Source organism: Coregonus clupeaformis, chromosome 11 (assembly GCF_020615455.1).
Source record: "Coregonus clupeaformis isolate EN_2021a chromosome 11, ASM2061545v1, whole genome shotgun sequence".
Taxonomy (NCBI): domain Eukaryota; kingdom Metazoa; phylum Chordata; class Actinopteri; order Salmoniformes; family Salmonidae; genus Coregonus; species Coregonus clupeaformis.
Window position 1 is genome coordinate 29,996,076 of NC_059202.1, and position 20,647 is coordinate 30,016,722.

The 20,647-nt window shown below is 43.9% G+C and overlaps 1 protein-coding gene across 1 annotated transcript in view; it reads right to left on the bottom strand.

Annotated features, from left to right (window-relative positions):
- Positions 1–20,190, bottom strand: part of LOC121577132 (A disintegrin and metalloproteinase with thrombospondin motifs 20-like) — a 142,054-nt gene extending 121,864 nt beyond the window's left edge. Inside the window, exons 1-3 of the mRNA XM_041890920.1 lie at positions 19,843–20,190; positions 19,081–19,445; positions 633–804 (exon numbers count right to left, since the gene is read on the bottom strand). Coding sequence (XP_041746854.1) covers positions 633–804; positions 19,081–19,445; positions 19,843–19,933 — 628 coding nt within the window. The 5' untranslated portion in view covers positions 19,934–20,190. The remainder of the gene's footprint in view (positions 1–632; positions 805–19,080; positions 19,446–19,842) is intronic.
- Between the last annotated feature and the right edge of the window lie 457 nt (positions 20,191–20,647).

Genomic DNA, 20,647 nt, shown 5'->3' on the forward strand with positions numbered 1-20,647 from the left:
ATACTCATCACTACATCCTGTATCAAAAGGTTGTCTGGTCCTCACTAAAGTCCCGTAGATCAATTCATTACTCCCTTTTTGTTTACAAAGCCATGCTACACAAGCTTCCAATTTACCTAACTTCATTGCTAACATATAAAAGAATGAGCTACCAAACCTGCTCGCAGGATTGGTTAACTCTTGATGTCCCTCTGGTCTTGACCAATTTAGGTAAATCCTCCTTTAGTTTTAGTGCCCCCCATTGTTGGAATAACCTACAAAATTCCTTGCATCTTCATTCCCTGGAGCCGCTATGGCAGTTTAGGACTCGGGTGTTGAATGAATTCATTGAGGATTGTAGTGGTTTATTTGTTAAAATTGTGGTGTTGAGGTTGTGCCTTGTGGTTATTTTTATTTGTCTTGTTTTAATTGTAATGTACATTGTTTGTCCTCAGGGCACCATTGGGAATGAGACCCTGGTCTCAATTGGGCTACCATGAATAAATAAAAGTTAATAAAAAAATGGTATAGTGTAGCGTAGTATAGTATAGTATAGTATAGTATAGTGTAGTACAATACAGTATAGTATAGGAGAGGAGAGGATTCAGACTATGGTTAGTACAGGGGCAGACAGTGGTAGCTAGGTCTGTTACATGAGGCTGAGCAGGGTTGTGTGGGTTCACTGGCAGGGCTCTCTCTCCTCTTCCTGTCCTTTCTGTAGACGAGGTGAGGTTTGTTGTGCTCCTCGTCGTACTCCTCCCCCTCCTCTGCCTTCATCAGGGGCTCTAAGAAGTATTCACCATGCTGGGTGGTAAAAGTCCCCATCTGTAGGAGAGAGGGTAGATAGAGAGAGAAGAGTTGGTAAGAGGTCTGTGAAGGGTGTATGGCAGCTATACATATGTAGGATCTTAATTTGAGCCAGTTTGCTATAGCAGGAAAATAATCCTGCAGAAACAGGAAATGTGAATTATAAATAATGGACATTTTTTGTAGGAGTTCATACATTTTTCGTTGGGAGAAATCAAGTCATTTTAAAGTGGAAATTACAAACTTTAGAAGCCTTTTTCAACCTCGAATACACTACAAGTTTGCATTTCCTGACGTGCAGGAAAATTCTCAACAATAAAATAGTGATCAAATGAAGATCCTACATCTGTAGCATGATAGGATCGGTGTCTATATAACTCCTTTGAGTAGTCCCTACCAGGCAGCAAGCACATGTCCTGTATTGTCCCAGACATAGATCTAGAGACATTGTAATCAACTCAACTCCTCGTGCTAATTATTACATTTGTTCATTCAGGACCATAACGGTTATTGGCACCATGTATCAGTGATTGATGTGAGTGATGTACCAAGCTGTTATAATATGTGTGCTGTTTCCCTGAGTAAATGTTGAGTACTATTAAAGTACACAGTGTGCTATGCATCATTAGTTCCATGACTAGTCCAAACAACACAAGAATAATGCAAAACGAAAATCTTCCAAAAGTACACTGTCTTCCAAAAATATCTATATTTAGCCAGTGGAAATGGAAACACCATGGAAAATAGGGAAACAGAAAAAAACTACTTAGAAAGGTCTCTGTCAATCACCATTGATCACACTGGTAATCCCTCTTAGTACAGATGTTTGATCTTAATTTGACCAGACTTGTAGTGGCAGTAACACGATCTTGCCGTGGCAGTATTTGAATGTCTGATCATGTTGCCGCAGTATATGGATAGGCCATCATGTAATATCCTATGTTTCTCAGAGTCGTGGCTGAACGAGGACATGGATAATGTTCATGTAGCTGTTTATGCATCGGCAGGACAGAACGGCAGCTTCGGGTAAGCTAAAAAAGTATAGAATGGCGCCGGAGAAGATGTCTGCCGTTTTACAGCCCTCTTACCAATTGTACTATTATGTGTGTTTTTCCGCGTTATTTGTAATTTATTCTGTACATAATGTTTCTGCCATCGTCTCTTATAACCAAAATGAGCTTCTGGATATCAGGACAGCGATTACTCACCTCGTATTGGACGAAGGATATCCTACAGACACCCGACAAGGCCCAAATCCCCGTCATTCGCATGAGAAAGAGACAGAGATATCGTGGACGTAGGTCGGGGTGCCTTGTAAGGATCCGACGGTGAGCGAGTAAACTGCCTCTTCCATCAAACCTATTAGCCAATGTTCAATCATTTGAGAATAAATTGGATGACCTAAGATTACGGTTATCCTACCAACGAGACATAAAAAACTGTAATATCTTATGTTTCACTGAGTCGTGGCTGAACGACGACATGGACAACATACAGCTAGCAGGCTATACGCTACATCGGCAGGATAGAACTGCTTACTCCGGTAAGACAAGGGGTGGCGGTCTGTGTATATTTGTAAACAACAGCTGGTGCACAAAATCAAATACTAAGGAAGTCTCGAGGTTTTGCTTATGATAAGCTGTAGACCACACTATTTACCAAGAGAGTTTTCATCTATATTTTTCATAGACGTCTATTTACCACCACAAACCAATGCTGGCATTAAGATTGCACTGAATGAGCTGTATAAGGCCATAAGTGAACAGGAAAACGCTCATCCAGAGGCAGCACTCCTAGTGGCCGGGGACTTTAATGCAGGGAAACTTAAATCCGTTCTACCTAATTTCTACCAGCATGTTAAATGTGCAACCAGAGGAAAAAAAACTCTAGACCACCTTTACTCCACACACAGAGACGCATATAAAGCTCTCCCTCGCCCTCCATTTGGCAAATCTGACCATCCATAACTTTATCCTACATGAGAATGCTATTCATTGACTACAGCTCTGCATTCAACACCATAGTGCCCTCAAAGCTCATCACTAAACTAAGGATCCTGGGACTAAACACCTCCCTCTGCAACTGGATCCTGGACTTCCTGACGGGCCGCCCCCAGGTGGTAAGGGTAGGTAACAACACATCTGCCACACTGATCCTCAACACGGGGGCCCCTCAGGGGTGCGTGCTCAGTCCCCTCTTGTACTCCCTGTTCACCCATGACTGCATGGCCAGGCACGACTCAACAGTGGTAGGCCTGATCACCGACAATGATGAGACAGCCTATAGGGAGGAGGTCAGAGACCTGGCCGTGTGGTGCCAGGATAACAACCTCTCCCTCAACGTGACCAAGACAAAGGAGATGATTGTGGACTACAGGAAAAAAAAGAGGACTGAGCACGCCCCCATTCTCATCGACGGGGCTGTAGTGGAACAGGTTGAGAGCTTCAAGTTCCTTGGTGTCCACATCACCAACGAACTATCATGGTCCAAACACACCAAGACAGTCGTGAAGAGGGCACGACAAAGCCTATTCCCCCTCCAGGAGACTGAAAAGATTTGACATGGGTCCTCAGATCCTCAAAAAATTATACAGCTGCACCATCGAGAGCATCCTGACTGGTTGCATCACCTCCTGATATGGCAACTGCTCGGCCTCCGACCGCAAGGCACTACAGAGGGTAGTGCGTACGGCCCAGTACATCACTGGGGCCAAGCTTCCTGCCATCCAGGACCTCTATACCAGGCGGTGTCAGAGGAAGGCCCTCAAAATTGTCAAAGACTCCAGCCACCCTAGTCATAGACTGTTCTCTCTGCTACCGCACGGCAAGCGGTACCGGTGTGCCAAGTCTAGGTCCAAAATAATTCTCAACAGCTTCTACCCCCAAGCCATAAGACTCCTAAACAGCTATTCATGGCTACCCGGACTATTTGCACTGCCCCCTCCCCCCCACCCCCCACCCCATCTTTTTACGCTGCTGCTACTCTGTTAATAATTTATGCATAGTCACTTTAACTCTACCCACATGTACATATTACTTAAACTACCTCAACTAGCCGGTGCCCCCGCACATTGACTCTGCACCGGTACCCCCCTGTATATATAGCCTCCCTACTGTTATTTTATTTTACTTCTGCTCTTTTTTTATCAACACTTTTTTGTTGTTTTATTTTACTTTTTTATTAAAAAATAAATGCACTGTTGGTTAAGGGCTGTAAGTAAGCATTTCACTGTAATGACTGCACCTCTTGTATTCGGCGCATGTGGCCAATAAAATGTGATTTGATTTGATTTAAAGGGGGGATGTGTGTGTCTCTTTATTAATAACAGCTAGTGCATGATCTCTAATATTAAGGAAGTCTCAAGATTCTGCTCGCTTGAGTTAGACCGCACTCAACGAGCTGTATAGGGCCATAAGCAAACAAGAAAATGCTTATCCAGAGGTGGTGCTCCTTGTGGCCGGTGATGCAGGGAAACTGAAATCCATCTTACCTCATTTCTACCAGCATGTCACCTGTGCAACTAAATGTGAAAAAACTATCGATCACATTTACTTCACACACAGAAATGCATACAAAGCTCTCCCTCGCTCTCCATTTGGCAAATCTGACAATAACTCTATCTTCCTGATTCCAGCTTAAAAGCAAAAAACTAAAAAAGAAGTACCATTGACGCGCCCAATACGGAAGTGGTCCGATGAAGCAGATGCTAAGCTGTTTCGCTAGCACAGACTGGAATATGTTACAGGATTCATACGATCGCATTGAGGAGTTTACTACATCAGTCACCAGCTCCATTATTAACTGCATCGTCAACGTCGTCCCCACAGTGACCGTATGTACTTAAACCATGGATTACAGGAAGCATCCGCACTGAGCAAAAGGCTAGAGCTGACACTTTCAAGGAGCGGGATACTAATCCGGACGCTTATAAGAAATCCCGCTACGACCTCCGACGAGCCATCAAACAGGCAAAGTGTCAATACAGGACTAAGCTCGGATCCTACTTCACCGGCCCTGATGCTAGTCAGATGTGGCAGGGCTTGCAAACTATCATGGATTACAAAGGGAAACCCAGCCACGAGCTGCCCAGTGATGAAAGCCTACCAGACGAGCTAAATACGCTTCGAGGCAAACAACACTGAACCAAGCATGAGAACACCAGCTGTTCTGGACGACTATGTGATCGCGCTCTCTGTAGCCGATGTGAGTAAGACCTTTAAACAGGTTAACATTCACAAGGCTGCAGGGCCATACGAATTACCAGGACGCGTACTCAGAGCATGTGCTGACCAGCTGGCAAGTGTCTTCACTGACATTTTCAACCTCTCCCTGACCCAGTCTGTAAAACCTACATGTTTCAAGTAGACCACCATAGTGATTTTGCCCAAGAACACTAAGGTAACCTGTCTAAATGACTATCGCCCCGTAGCACTCACACCTGTAGCCATGAAATGCTTTGAAAGGCTGGTCATGGCTCACATCAACACCATCACCCCAGACACCCTGCACCCACTCCAATTCGCATACCGCACCAACAGATCCACAGATGACGCAAACTCTATTCACACCTACGTGAGAATGCTGTTCATTGACTACAGCTCAGTGTTCAACACCTAACTTCCCTCAAAGCTCATCACTAAGTTAAGGACCCTGGGACTGAACACCTCCCTCTGCAACTGGATCCTGAACTTCCTGACGGGCCGCCCCCAGGTGGTGAGGGTAGGCAACAACACATCTGCCACGCTGACCCTGAACAGGGGAGCCCCTCAGGGGTGCGTGCTTAGTCCCGTCCTGTACTCCCTGTTCACCCATGACTGTGTGGCCACGCATGACTCCAATTCCATAATTAAGTTTGCTGACTACACGACAGTGGTAGGCCTAATCACCAACAACGATGAGACAGCCTATAGGGAGGAGGCCAGGACCTCTATACCAGGCGGTGTCAAAGGAAGGCCCAAATGTTTTTCAAAGACTCCAGCCACCCAAGTCATAGACTGTTCTCTCTGCTACCACACAGCAAGTGGCACCGATGCACCAAGTCTGGAACCAACAGGACCCTGAACAGCTTCTAACCCCAAGCCACAAGACTGCTAAATAGTTAGTCCGGGTAGCTATTTGGTTAACTATTTAACTATCTGCATTGACTCTTTTTGCACAAACTTTTTTTGACTCATCACATACGCTGCTGCTACTGTTTATTATCTACCCTGTTGCCTAGTCACTTTATTCCTAGTTATACAGTCGTATAAAAAAGTTTGAGCACCCCTCTGAGGCTGCATAATAATTTACTCTGTCGTCACAGAAAATGATCACAGTGGCATGCCATTCATTTTCTAATAAAAGATGAGTACTGGGGTATTGTCCAGACAAAGATTTTTAGTGTAGCAATATTAAGTTGTATGAAATTAAATCAGATGTGAAAAATAGGCTATGCAAAAATTTGGGCACCCTTGTCATTCTGTTGATTTGAATACCTTTAACTACTTAGTACTGATTAATTGGAACACACAATTGGTTTGGTGAGCTCATTAAGCCTTGAACTTCATAGACAAGTGCATCCAATCATGAGAAAATGTATTTAAGGTGGCCAATTGCAAGTTGTTGTTCTCTTTGACTCTCCTCTGAAGAGTGGCAACATGGGGGCCTCAAAACAACTCTCAAATGACCTGAAAACAAAGATTGTTCAACATTATGGTTTAGGGGAAGGCTACAAAAAGCTATCACAGAGATGTAAGCTGTCAGTGTCCACTGTGAGGAACATAGTGAGGAAATGGAAGACCACAGGCACAGTTCTTATTAAGGCCAGAAGTAAATGATTGTATTTTATTTTAACGCAAATTCTATCGTTTATATTCTGGAATGCCTGAAGAATTATTAATTATTTGAGTTGAGGACATTGTGTAAAAAGGGTGAGATGACAGCATCGTCCTCAGGACATCTGATGAGATGCCGGCAGTGACCGGGAGAACCATGAGGCGGTGCACAATTGGCCCAGCGTCGTCCGGGTTAGGGTAGGGTTTGGCCGGCCGGGATGTCCTTGTCCCATCGCGCTCTAGCAACTCCTGTGGCGGGCCGGGAGCATGCACGCTGACATGGTCGCCAGTTGTACAGTGTTTCCTCCGACAAATTGGTGCGGCTGGCTTCCGGGTTAAGCGAACAGTGTGTCAAGAAGCAGTGCGGCTTGGCAGGGTCGTGTTTCGGAGGACGCATGGCTCTCGACCTTCACCTCTCCCAAGTCCGTACGGGAGTTGCAGCGATGGGACAAGACTGTAACTACCAATTGGATATCACGAAATTTGGGGAGAAAAAGGGGTAAAATCACACAACATTAGCAAATAAATACAGACTGTGGCTTTAAAACTGTTGTTTTGATGGTATTTGAGAGTGCAATACTTTTCATCGTGACAGGATGGGGCTGCTGTCAGAGAAATGCAAATATTGATGTGGAGGATGAGTGAGGCCCTCACAAAGCTGCTTAGTTCAACAGCCAGCCACTCGCTGGCTCACTCGGCTGTGAGGACAATGGTAATTTCATACGCACACTTTAACAGGATATTGTGCAGTGGAATGTTATCTTTTGGGGGAAATTTCCATGACCATCTCCACAAGTGATCGGTGTTTGACAACGGAAAATATCCAGTTAGGACATGGAAAATAATAGCCATAACAGCCATAATAATAATGTACATTTCCTCTTTTCCGTTCACGATTGATGGGATAAACACTTGAACACACACACCATTGCATCTTGGAAAGCCTGAGTGTTGCAGGCCTAGCTATATGATGAGAGAACAACCTGAGCCCAAGTTCAATATAATGACTGGGTTGTAATAACATGACACAAAGCAGAGGAAACAAACTTTTGCAAGTTGGCAGAAGCTCTCTCTCTCTCTCTCTCTCCTTGTACACTGTGTGTAAACTACCTTGAGCGCAGGCAGGCAGCCCCACTCAGCTCCTCTGAAGGCAGTACAGTAGACAAATGAATGTGAATGTGAATGTGAATGTGCTGGCATTGAGCAGAGTTTCACTGTATCATTAAGAGGCATGGTACTGGCAGTATGTTCAGGGTGGAAGTGTTTGTACACAAGGCCATCAAGCAGAAGACATCTTGTAGCAGCCTATCCCATGCAGCAGAACATTATGTCAAAGTGCAGACAGACACTGTCAGCCTGAAGCACTCACTCAGGTACTGTGTACAGTAATGTCAAGGTGAATGTCAGCCTCAGCCTAAGGCATTCATCTAGGTACTATACAGTAACGTCAAGGTGAATGTCAGCCTCAGCCTAAGGCATTCACCTAGGTACTTTACAGTAATGTCAAGGTGAATGTCAGCCTCAGCCTAAGGCATTCACCTAGGTACTTTACAGTAATGTCAAGGACTGAGTGATTACTGAGTTGATGATCTAGAGACTGGGCACAATAGAGCCTGGGGACGAGACTGTAGTGATGCACAGACTGACAATGACCTACCTAACATTGTACAATTCTGTATGACATCTACCAACTTCTATCAGACCAAATCTGAAAATGAGGTAGTAGTACATTGTCAGAATGAGGAATGGACTTCATTGATTGATTTCATTTATTGGATAGTTAAAAGCAGAAGGCTGCTCCAGCCGGAGACAACATTCCATACATAAAACATTATTGAGGATAGAAACACAATAAAGCCTGGAGGCTTATTTCCATTGTGGTCCTCAAACTTCCATTGTGACCTTCATTTCCATTGTGATCTTCATTTCCATTGTTCTTCATTTCCATTGTGGTCCTCATTTCCATTGTGGTCCTCACTCCCATTGTGGTCCTCACTCCTTACTTCTTCCCATATTCCCACAAAACGTTCCCACACGGCTAAACCCACACCAAGTGTCAAGTCTTTGTTTGCACAAACGAGGAAGCATGGTGTCAGGGGTCTAGTGTTAGTTCCTATTCACTTGGAAATCTGAAGATGAGGTTCAGATGGACAGACAATGGTTGCTGTTCAGGAATGGGTGCTGAAATGGGCCTTCGGTGGAGGGGACTCCACAGAGTGCTTCAGGTCAAAGCCATGGTTGAGGGGACTCCACAGAGAGCTTCAGCAGGGTTTTTTCTGGATCAAAAAGGAGCTTAGGTGGTGGGCGTGACAGGAAGCGTGGCAGTGGGGCATGGCAATGAGCGTGGTCGGCCTGTCGGCGCAGCTAATATTTTAGAGAATATTTTAGAGGCCCCCCATCTTGGTGGTGTAATGAATTTGTTTCATTTTTTATGCCAATTTCCTGCAATTCTACACATTTCTCCATTGAGCTGAGATACATTTTTGCAGTTTTAAAGCAAATTTCCTGCAATTCTATGCATTTTGCCATGGCTAATGCTGTGTTCTTTTGCTCAAACATAATAACAAAATGAATACTGCTAAAGTCATTGTTTTTGGAATTTTCAATTTTCCCTGACTGTCTAGCTTGTATTTTGTTGATTGTTAGTTCTCAATGTTTATATTATTAAAAAATATATACAGTATCTCACAAAAGTGAGTACACCCCTCACATTTTTGTAAATATTTGAGTATATCTTTTCATGTGACAACACTGAAGAAATGACACTTTGCTACAATGCTACAAGATGGCGTAGCAGTGCGTTCGCTTTTATTCATTGTCCTTGTGTAAATATCCCGTTTCTTGTTTTTTTGTCTATTTTTGTATATATTTCTCAATTTTTACTTTTCATTCTTTAACTAAATATACTTTCCTGCAACCCGCCTCACCCAACGTGGAAAGGATTCTATTATTTCTTTATAACTTTCATCAAGAACCTTAAGCTTGAAACTAGTGTAGCTAGCGTAGCTGCGACTGAATGGCTACTTGCTATTAGTCACCGTTAGCGTCTTCACCACTGTCCGTGGCCTACACTATCCACCAGCCAGCTCTAGCCTGGACAATTCGTCGGCCAGTCTGCACAGCGTGCTATCGACCCAGAGCTTATTGGACTTTCTGCCGGAATCACTGGACCCTAGCGCCGGATCATCGCAGCCAGCTAGCTAGCTGCAACCTGTTGTTGGCTAATTACCATTGCCCTATAGCAAGCACCAGTTAGCCTTGAGCTAGCCTCAGGCCCATCTCCCGGCTATCTACCTCTCTGTCAACCGGACGGGACCTCCTAGTGTTGACACTGAGCCCCGCCGATCCAACACGACTGGTTTGCCGACGAAATAGTCTGATGTGGTTTCAACAGGCTTCCCGTTGCGACGACCACGAAGATCCATCTGCCAGCCCCGGCCCGCTAGCACACGCAAACTACAACTGTGCTCCCTGCTAGCTGTGCTGAAGCACCAATTTGAACTGCTCTCGGACTCACATATTGCTGTTCACTGGACCTTATGATCACTCAGCTGCACAGCTGATGCCTGCTGGACTGTTCCTTTACACGGTACCCTGTCCTGTTTATTCTGTTTAGCCTAAGCCCAAACTATATCGCTATTTCCAGTTGTTGTCTTAGCTCTCTCTAATAACACCTGTGACTGCTTTATGCCTCTCTCCCATGTCAATTATGCCTTGCCTATTGCTGTTTGGGTTAGTTCTTATTATACAATTTCACTGTATAACCCCTAGTCCCTCTCAAACTGCCTCAAATAGTTCCTTTGTTCCACCCCCCATACACGCCGAGACCGGCTCAATCGGTGCCTCCAGTGACGCTATCTCTTTCATTGTTACCCAACGCTTAGGGTTACCTGAACTGTACTCATATCCTTCCATATCCTTTTCTGTACATAATGCCCTGAATCTTTTCTATAACGCCCGGAGAACTGCCCCCTTTATTCTATGTACCCAACGCACTAGAAGACCAGTTCTTAAAGCCTTTAGTCGTATCCTTATTCTAGTCCTCCTCTGTTCCTCTGGTGATGTAGAGGCTAACCCAGGCCCTGCAGCCCCCAGTATCACTCCTACTCCCCAGGAGCTATCATTTGTTGACTTCTGTAACCGTAAAAGTCTTGGTTTTCTGCACGTAAATATCAGAAGCCTCCTTCCTAAGTTTGAGTTATTCACTGCGTTAGCACACTCCGCCAACCCTGATGTTCTAGCAGTGTCTGAATCCTGGCTTAGGAAGGCCACCAAAAATTCTGAAATTTCCATCCCCAACTATAACATTTTCCGTCTAGATAGAACTGCCAAAGGGGGTGGAGTTGCAATCTACTGTAGAGATAGCCTGCAGAGCTCTATCATACTATCCAGGTCTGTGCCCAAACAGTTTGAGCTTCTACTTCTAAAAATCCACCTTTCCAGAAATAAATCTCTCACTGTTGCCGCTTGCTACAGACCCCCCTCAGCCCCCAGCTGTGCCCTGGACTCCATATGTGAATTGATTGCCCCCCATCTATCCTCAGAGTTCGTACTGCTTGGTGACCTAAATTGGGATATGCTTAACACCCCGGCCACCCTACAATCTAAACTAGATGCCCTCAATCTCACACAAATTATCAACGAACCTACCAGGTACAATCCTAAATCCGTAAACATGGGTACCCTCATAGATATCATCCTGACTAACTTACCCTCTAAATACACCTCCGCTGTCTTCAACCAGGATCTAAGCGATCACTGCCTTATTGCCTGCGTCCGTAACGGGTCCGCGGTCAAACGACCACCCCTCATCACTGTCAAACGCTCCCAAAAACACTTCAGCGAGCAGGCCTTCCTAATTGACCTGGCCCAGGTATCCTGGATGGATATAGATCGCATTCCATCAGTAGAGGATGCCTGGTTGTTCTTTAAAAGTAATTTCCTCTCAATCTTAAATAAACATGCCCCATTCAAAAAATACAGAACTAAGAACAGATATAGCCCCTGGTTCTCCTCAGACTTGACTGCCCTTGACCAGCACAAAAACATCCTGTGGCGTACTGCATTAGCATCAAATAGCCCCCGCGATATGCAACTTTTCAGGGGAAGTTAGGAACCAATATACACAAGCAGTTAGGAAAGCAAAGGCTAACTTTTTCAAACAGAAATTTGCATCCTGTAGCACTAACTCCAAAAAGTTTTGGGACACTGTAAAGTCCATGGAAAATAAGAGCACTTCCTCCCAGCTGCCCACTGCACTGAGGCTAGGAAACACTATCACCACCGATAAATCTACAATAATCGAGAATTTCAACAAGCATTTTGCTACGGCTGGCCATGCTTTCCACCTGGCTACCACTACCCCGGCCACCAGCTCTGCACCCTCCGCTGCAACTTGCCCATGCCCCCCCGCTTCTCCCTCACACAAATCCAGACAGCTGATGTTCTGAAAGAGCTGCAAAATCTGGACCCCTACAAATCATCTGGGCTAGACAATCTGGACCCTTTCTTTCTAAAACTAGCCGCCGAAATTGTCGCAACCCCTATTACTAGCCTGTTCAATCTCTCTTTCGTAACGTCTGAGATCCCCAGAGATTGGAAAGCTGCTGCGGTCATCCCCCTCTTCAAAGGGGGTGACACTCTAGATCCAAACTGTTACAGACCCATATCCATCCTGCCCTGCCTTTCAAAAGTTTTTGAAAGCCATGTCAACAAACAGATCACCGACCATTTTGAATCCCACCGTAACTTCTCCGCTATGCAATCCGGTTTCGAGCTGGTCATGGGTGCACTTCAGCCACGCTTAAGGTCCTAAACGATATTATAACCGCGATCGATAATAGACAGTACTGTGCAGCCGTTTTCATTGACCTGGCCAAGGCTTTCGACTCTGTCAACCACCGCATTCTTATTGGCAGACTAAATAGCCTTGGTTTCTCAAATGACTGCCTCGCCTGGTTCACCAACTACTTCTCAGATAGAGTTCAATGTGTCAAATCGGAGGGCCTGTTGTCTGGACCTATGGCAGTCTCTATGGGGGTGCCACAGGGTTCAATTCTTGGGCCGACTCTTTTCTCTGTGTATATCAATGACGTCGCTCTTGCTGCTGGTGACTCTCAGATCCACCTCTACGCAGACGACACCATTTTTGTATACATCTGGCCCTTCATTGGACACTGTGTTAACAAACCTCCAAACGAGCTTCAATGCCATACAACACTCCTTCAGTAGCCTCCAACTGCTCTTAAACACTAGTAAAACTAAATCCATGCTCTTCAACCGAACGCTGCTTGCACCCGCCCACCCGACTAGAATCACTACTCTCGACGGGTCTGACCTAGAGTATGTGGACAACTACAAATATCTAGGTGTCTGGTTAGACTGTAAACTCTCCTTCCAGACTCACATTAAGAATCTCCAATCCAAAGTTAAATCTAGAATCGGTTTCCTATTTCGCAACAAAGCCTCCTTCACTCATGCTGCCAAACATGCCCTCGTAAAACTGACTATCCTACCGATCCTTGACTTCGGCGATGTCATTTACAAAATAGCCTCCAACACTCTACTCAGCAAATTGGATGTAGTCTATCACAGTGCCATCCGTTTTGTCTCCAAAGCCCCATATACTACCCACCACTGTGACCTGTACGCTCTTGTTGGCTGGTCCTCACTACATATTGTCGCCAAACCCACTGGCTCCAGGCCATCTATAAATCACTGCTAGGCAAATCCCCGCCTTATCTTAGCTCATTGGTCACCATAGCAACACCCACCCGTAGTCTGCGCTCCAGCAGGTATATCTCACTGGTCATCCCCAAAGCCAACACCTCCTTTGGCCACCATTCCTTCCAGTTCTCTGCTGCCAATGACTGGAACAAATTGCAAAAATCTCTGAAGCTGGAGACACTTATCTCCCTCACTAACTTTAAGCATCAGTTGTCAGAGCACCTTACCGATCACTGCACCTGTACACAGCCCATCTGAAATTAGCCCGCCCAACTACCTCATCCCTATATTGTTATTTATTTTGCTCATTTGTACCCCAGTATCTCTATTTGCACATCATCTCTTGCACATCTATCATTCCAGTGTTAATACTAATTGTAATTATTTTGCACTATAGCCTATTTATTGCCTTACCTCCATAACTTGCTACATTTGCACACACTGTATATATATGTATTTCTGTTGTATTTTTTACTTTGTTTTGTTTTACCCCATATGTAACTCTGTGTTGTTGTTTTTATCGCACTGCTTTGCTTTATCTTGGCCAGGTCGCAGTTGTAAATGAGAACTTGTTCTCAACTGGTTTACCTGGTTAAATAAAGGTAAAAAAAATAAATAAAAAAAATAAAAATAAAATATGTATAACAGTGTAAATTTGCTGTCCCCTCAAAATAACACAACACACAGCCATTAATGTCTAAACCGCTGGCAACAAAAGTGAGTACACCCCTAAGTGAAAATGTCCAAATTGGGCCCAATTAGCCATTTTCCCTCCCCGGTGTCAGCCTAATGTGAGGGGTGTACTCACTTTTGTGAGATACTGTAGGTCCATTATCTTTTCTACATACTTTATATCTGGTTTTAGTCATTTAAGTTTACACTGAAAGCGTTTTTCAATTCCGAAAATGTATATACAGTTGAAGTCGGAAGTTTACATACACCTTAGCCAAATACATTTAAACACAGTTTTTCACAATTCCTGACATTTTATCCTAGTAAAAATTAGGTTAGGATCACCACTTTATTTTAAGAATGTGAAATGTCAGAATAATAGTACAGAGAATTATTTATTTCAGCTTTTATTTATTTCATCACATTCCCAGTGGGTCAGAAGTTTACATGCACTCAATTAGTATAGGGTAGCATTGTCTTTAAATTGTTTAACTTGGGTCAAACGTTTCAGGTAGCATTCCACAAGCTTCCCACAATACGTTGGGTGAATTTTGGCCCATTCCTCCTGACAGAATTGGTGTAACTGAGTCAGGTTTGTAGGCCTCCTTGCTCGCACACGCTTTTTCAGTTCTGCCAACACATTTTCTATAGGATTGAGGTCAGGGCTTTGTGATGGCCACTCCAATACCTTGACTTTGTTGTCCTTAAGCCATTTTGCCACAACTTTGCAAGTATGCTTGGGTCATTGTCCATTTGGAAGACCCATTTGCGACCAAGCTTTAACTTCCTGACTAATGTCTTGAGATGTTGCTTCAATATATCCACATACTTTTCCTTCCTCATGATGCCATGTATTTTGTGAAGTGCACCAGTCCCTCCTACAGCAAAACACCACCACAGCATGAAGCTGCCACCCCTGTGCTTCACGGTTGGGATGGTGTTCTTCGGCTTGCAAGCCCCCCCTTTTTCCTCCAAACATAACGATGGTCATTATGGCCAAACAGTTATATTTTTATTTCATCAGACCAGAGGACATTTCTCCAAAAAGTACAATCTTTGTCCCCATGTGCAGTTGAAACCGTAGTCTGTCTTTTTTATGGCGGTTTTGGAGCAGTGGCTTCTTCCTCGCTGAGCGGCCTTTCAGGTTATGTCGATATAGGACTTGTTGTACTGTGGATATAGATACTTTTGTACCTGTTTCCTCCAGCATCTTCACAAGGTCCTTTGCTGTTGTTCTGGGATTGATTTGCATTTTTCACACCAAAGTACGTTCATCTCTAGGAGACAGAACGCATCTCCTTCCTGAGCGGTATGACAACTGCGTGGTCCCATGGTGTTTATACTTGCGTACTATTGTTTGTACAGATGAACGTGGTACCTTCAGGCGTTTGGAAATTGCTCCCAAGGAAGAACCAAAACTTGTGGAGGTCTACAGGTCTTGGCCGATTTCTTTTGATTTTCCCATGATGTCAAGCAAAGAGGCACTGAGTTTGAAAGTAGGCCTTGAAATACATCCACAGGTACACCTTCAATTGAATGAAATTATGTCAATTAGCCTATCGGAAGCGTCTAAAGCCTTGATATAATTTTCAGGAATTTCCCAAAATCCCTGTTCAGGTCAAGGCCATGGTGGAGGAAACTCCACAGAAAGCTTCAGGTCAAGTCCAAGGTGGAGGGAACTCCACAGAGAGCTTCAGGTCAAGTCCATGGTGGAGGGAACTCCACAGAGAGCTTCAGGTCAAGTCCATGGTGGAGGGAACTCCACAGAGAGCTTCAGGTCAAGGCCATGGTGGAGGGAACTCCACAGAGAGCTTCAGGTCAAGTCCAAGGTGAGGAATCTCTGTCTGTTGGCACACAGCTAGCAAAGACCACAGTCATGCCCTATAGGCTGACTCATCTAATGTGACGTACAGTAAAGACAGTCCATCTCCTAGGTTAAACAGACCATTAAAGTGTCTAGCATCGGATCTTTACACGGACATCCATCACTTGGCAGCTGACTGTAGAAATAGAGAGAGGGACATATGGGATACATAGGGGGCATTCTGAATGTACCCCCATTATGTTCCTTTAAACAGAGAAAGTCCCTAGGACACACATTTCCCACGGTGTGAGTCGTCCTCTAGATTCCTCTCAGCACCTTCAGAGTAATTATCCACAGGCCAGGATCTTTCTCCTGTTTCCCACAAGTCACACCACACTGTGAAAAGATACAAGGCCCCTAGCCCCCCCGGAGGGAAGCCTTTAGGCATCAGAGAGAAGGGAAACTTTCTTCTCAAAATGACTATTTTGTTTTAGAGGCTTAATCATCCCTTAATGACCTCATCACACCAAAATGTGCTTGTCCAACGAAGCCCCAGCAGCCTCCACTCTCAGAGACCAGGCCAATACGTTTATGACCCAATAGCCTAGAGCCATGGGTGTACTGATGCTCTCTCTGTGCCTATTGTCCTGTCGTTCTCAATGACTGATGATAACATCACAGAGGGTACTAATAAACTTTACGGATGCAAACACATTTGGAAAGGAGCTTGAAGTCATATATTAATGTTTGGAAAAGAGCTTGAATTCATACAGTACATCAAGTTGGGCAGAATGACAATCAAATCTTGTAAATATGATATCTTATTTATTCTTTTTCCAGAAGGTGAGGTACTGTCTGTATGTACGGTATATCTGAAGGCATCCACTGAACATGAAAGTACATAAATATAAGAGATAAGAGAAGGGTGTGATTCACTGGAAACACAATCAGTTGATTATCTTTTGTGCTAGTTAATTTATACATCTGATACATGGCCAGTGCCAGTTACCCCAGGCAAAACCCCTTTGAGGTCAAACCCTGCCCCTGTACAGTAACCCTATCTGACCCATAAAGTAATGCCTTCAGCACAATCTGATTCTCTCACGCCACTGAAACTTCAATGAAGTGACAAGGATGTGATGCAAATTCTAATCTAAATTATATTATTCTCTAACGACTTGGTTGTAAGCCAATTAACCCCCAATAACTTCATCATAGCCCTATGAGATAAGAGTCCATGTATAAGACAGAGATACACAATGAAAGTGTCCAGAGAGTATAGTGGGTAGGCTAAACATCCCTGATGACATCATACACGGTGTCATTGTAGAACACAACAGGGTTATTAAAAGTAAATATACACTACCAGTCAAAAGTTTTAGAACACCTACACATTCAAGGGTTTTTCTTTATTTTTTACTATTTTCTACATTGTAGAATAATAGTGAAGACATCAAAACTATGAAAGAACACATGGAATCATGTAGTAACCAAAAAAGTGTTAAACAAATCAAAATATATTTTATATTTGAGATTCTTTGCCTTGATGACAGCTTTGCACACTCTTGGCATTGTCTCAACCAGCTTCACTTGGAATGCTTTTCCAACAGTCTTAAAGGAGTTCCCACATATGCTGAGCACTTGTTGACTGCTTTTCCTTCACTCTGCGTTCTGACTCATCCCGAACCATCTCAATTTGGTTGAGGTCGGGAGATTGTGGAGGCCAGGTCATCTGATGCAGCACTCCATCACTCTCCTTCTTGGTAAAATAGTACTTACACAGCCTGGAGGTGTGTTGGGTCATTGTCCTGTTGAAAAACAAATGATAGTCCCACTAAGCTCAAACCAGATGGGATGGCGTATCGCTGCAGAATGCTGTGGTAGCCATGCTGATTAAGTGTGCCTTGAATTCTTCATAAATCACAGACAGTGTCACCAGCAAAACACCCCCACAGCATAACACCTCCTCCTCCATGCTTTACGGTGGGAAATACACATGCGGAGATCATCCATTCACCCACACCGCATCTCACAAAGACACGGCGGTTTGAACCAAAAATCTCAAATTTGGACTCCAGACCAAAGGACACATTTCCACTGGTCTAATGTCCATTGCTCGTTTTTCTTGGCCCAAGCAAGTCCCTTCTTCTTATTGGTGTCCTTTAATAGTGGTTTCTTTGCAGCAATTTGACCATGAAGGCCTGATTAACACAGTCTCCTCTGAAGAGTTGATGTTGTGATGTGTCTGTTACTTGAACTCTGAAGCATTTATTTGGGCTGCAATTTCTGAGGCTGGTAACTCTAATGAACTTATCCTCTGCAGCAGAGGTAACTCTGGGTCTTCCATTCCTGTGGCGGTCCTCATGAGAGCCAGTTTCATCATAGTGCTTGATGGCTTGAAGAAACTTTCAAAGTTCTTGAAATGTTCTGTATTGACTGACCTTCATGTCTTAAAGTAATGATGGACTGTAGTTTCTCTTTGCTTATTTGAGCTGTTCTTGCCATAATATGCACTTGGTCTTTTACCAAATAGGGCTGTCTTCTGTATACCCCCCATACCTAGTCACAACACAACTGATTGGCTCAAATGCATTCACTTTTAAGAAGGCACACATGTTAATTGAAATGCATTCCAGGTGACTACCTCATGAAGCTGGTTGAGAGAATGCCTAGAGTGTGCAAAGCTGTCATCAAGGCAAAGGGTGGCTATTTGAAGAATCTCAAATATAAAATATATTTTGATTTGTTTAACACTTTTTTGGTTACTACATGATTCTATATGTGTTATTTCATAGTTTTGATGTCTTCACTATTATTCTACAAACCCTTGAATGAGTAGGTGTTCTAAAACTTTTGACCGGTAGTGTATGTGTATACATATATTCCAAGAGGCCAAGGTTATGTGTCATTCCGTAATTGACACAATACAAATAAACAAAATGTGTGTCCAAGGTGTTTAATCATTTTTAAAAACACATGTATGTCACAGATACCCACTTTGGAAACAATATCCAGCAGAGGACATTATGTAAATCGTGTGTAATAGCAGCATCACCCCAGTGGTATTACTGCTGAATAGGCACAAGATGGGATGCTGCCCTGCCCCTGTCCCTGCTCACACTGTGGTCAATGACACATGTCAAGCCACACATGCTCATGTTACACGTATGCACTTCACTAGTGTGTTATAGGGGATATGCTTGGAATCCGTTGACATGGGAATTGCCAGGGAGACAGCAATGTCTGATAAAAAGTATCTACATTTAGAGTCATACTCACAAGGCCAGTGCACAGACTGAAGACTGCAGTGGATTCAATCTTGGCGTTGACGTGTCCGCGAAAAAAGCAGTGCCGCATATCACTGAGGTCTTGTTGGCGGGACTCTGTTGCATTGCTGTGTTCCGCTCCCAAATGTGTCACAGTGTACTGTGGGGCGATAAAACCGGAGTCGGCGGTTAGATTGAGATGAAAGCGTTGTCCGAATGCGTCAATTCTGTAGTGGACACGTAAACCAGCCGAATAATCTGCATTTACACTTCTCCGTTTCCTTTTGTAGTGCATCTTGTGGGGGAATGATTCTCCAAAATCATTTATCCGCAGCGGGGTGATAATTTCATAGGATGACAACTGTTTGATGAAACTTTCTAAAAGGCAAGGAAAAGTGCATTTTAGATTATAATGGTAACAAATGTAGCCAATAGAGATGTCAATTTAACAGTTTTGAACATTCAACTATTTAATATGACAACATGTAAACTACAATGTACTGTTAATCTACTGGCATATTTTCTCAGTGCCATTTAGCCTACTAAACATGTTAATCATACTCTCAGATATCCCGTGTAGCTCAGTTGGTAGAGCATGGCGCTTGCAACGCCAGGAGTTGTGGGTTCGAATCCCACGGGGGACCCGTATGAAAAAATGTATGCACTCACTAACTGTAAGTCGCTCTGGATAAGAGCTTCTACTAAAATGTAAATGAAAAATATCGCATTTTAACCGGGTGGATCCTACCATAAATCAAAAAGATAAGTAGGCTACCTTGTTTCGGATGTAATCGGTATTCCAAGGAGTTCCGGACAAGTGCTGACAGATGACACATTAGTCCAACCAGCCAGATTGCAAACTGCATGATTTCCTCAGCAAAGAAACCACGGGCTCTCGTCTCCAAGGCAGTCGTATCCTTCTCAAGCGGCTCTCCTCTCTCCTTCTCCCGGCTTCAGCAACAGGTCGTGGGATCTGCGGAGGCTCTCTGCAGCATAAGTCTTGCAAAGTGCATTGGCCTCATCGCATTACTAAACATGAATCCACTATCCTCTGCAAACACGCACTATTTACGATACATTACAGAGTATTTTATGCCTAATGTGAGCTACGTCTATATGGAAAGGAGGGATCAGTGCCAACTAAGCTTTTCCTTAGCCATCCATAGAACACCCCTTACACACTTAACGCTCGTCAACATCAGAAACAAGGACCGCCCCTAGGCCGGAGAGCCAATGGTGAGTGTGCCTCGACCACCATACAATTTGGAGAAGTCTGTAGCCTACTCTGAGTGAGTTGCCTATGCTATGGTAAAAGAGAACTGCAATAGTGGCAATGCATTTATAAGACTTGTCTGTATGTCTTATTATCATCTCAAAATTAACTAGTCAGTTGGCATTTTTGATACTTAGAGAGGCATTACATACTCTAATATAAGCCTTATTATAAATACTAAAACTTGCTTATAACAAGTTACAAAGCATTACACCTGTATACTTTACTTATACAGTAGACCTATAAGTAAAGTGCTACCAAATGTTTTGCTGGGCTATTACAGAGCCCACAGCACACCTCTTCTCCG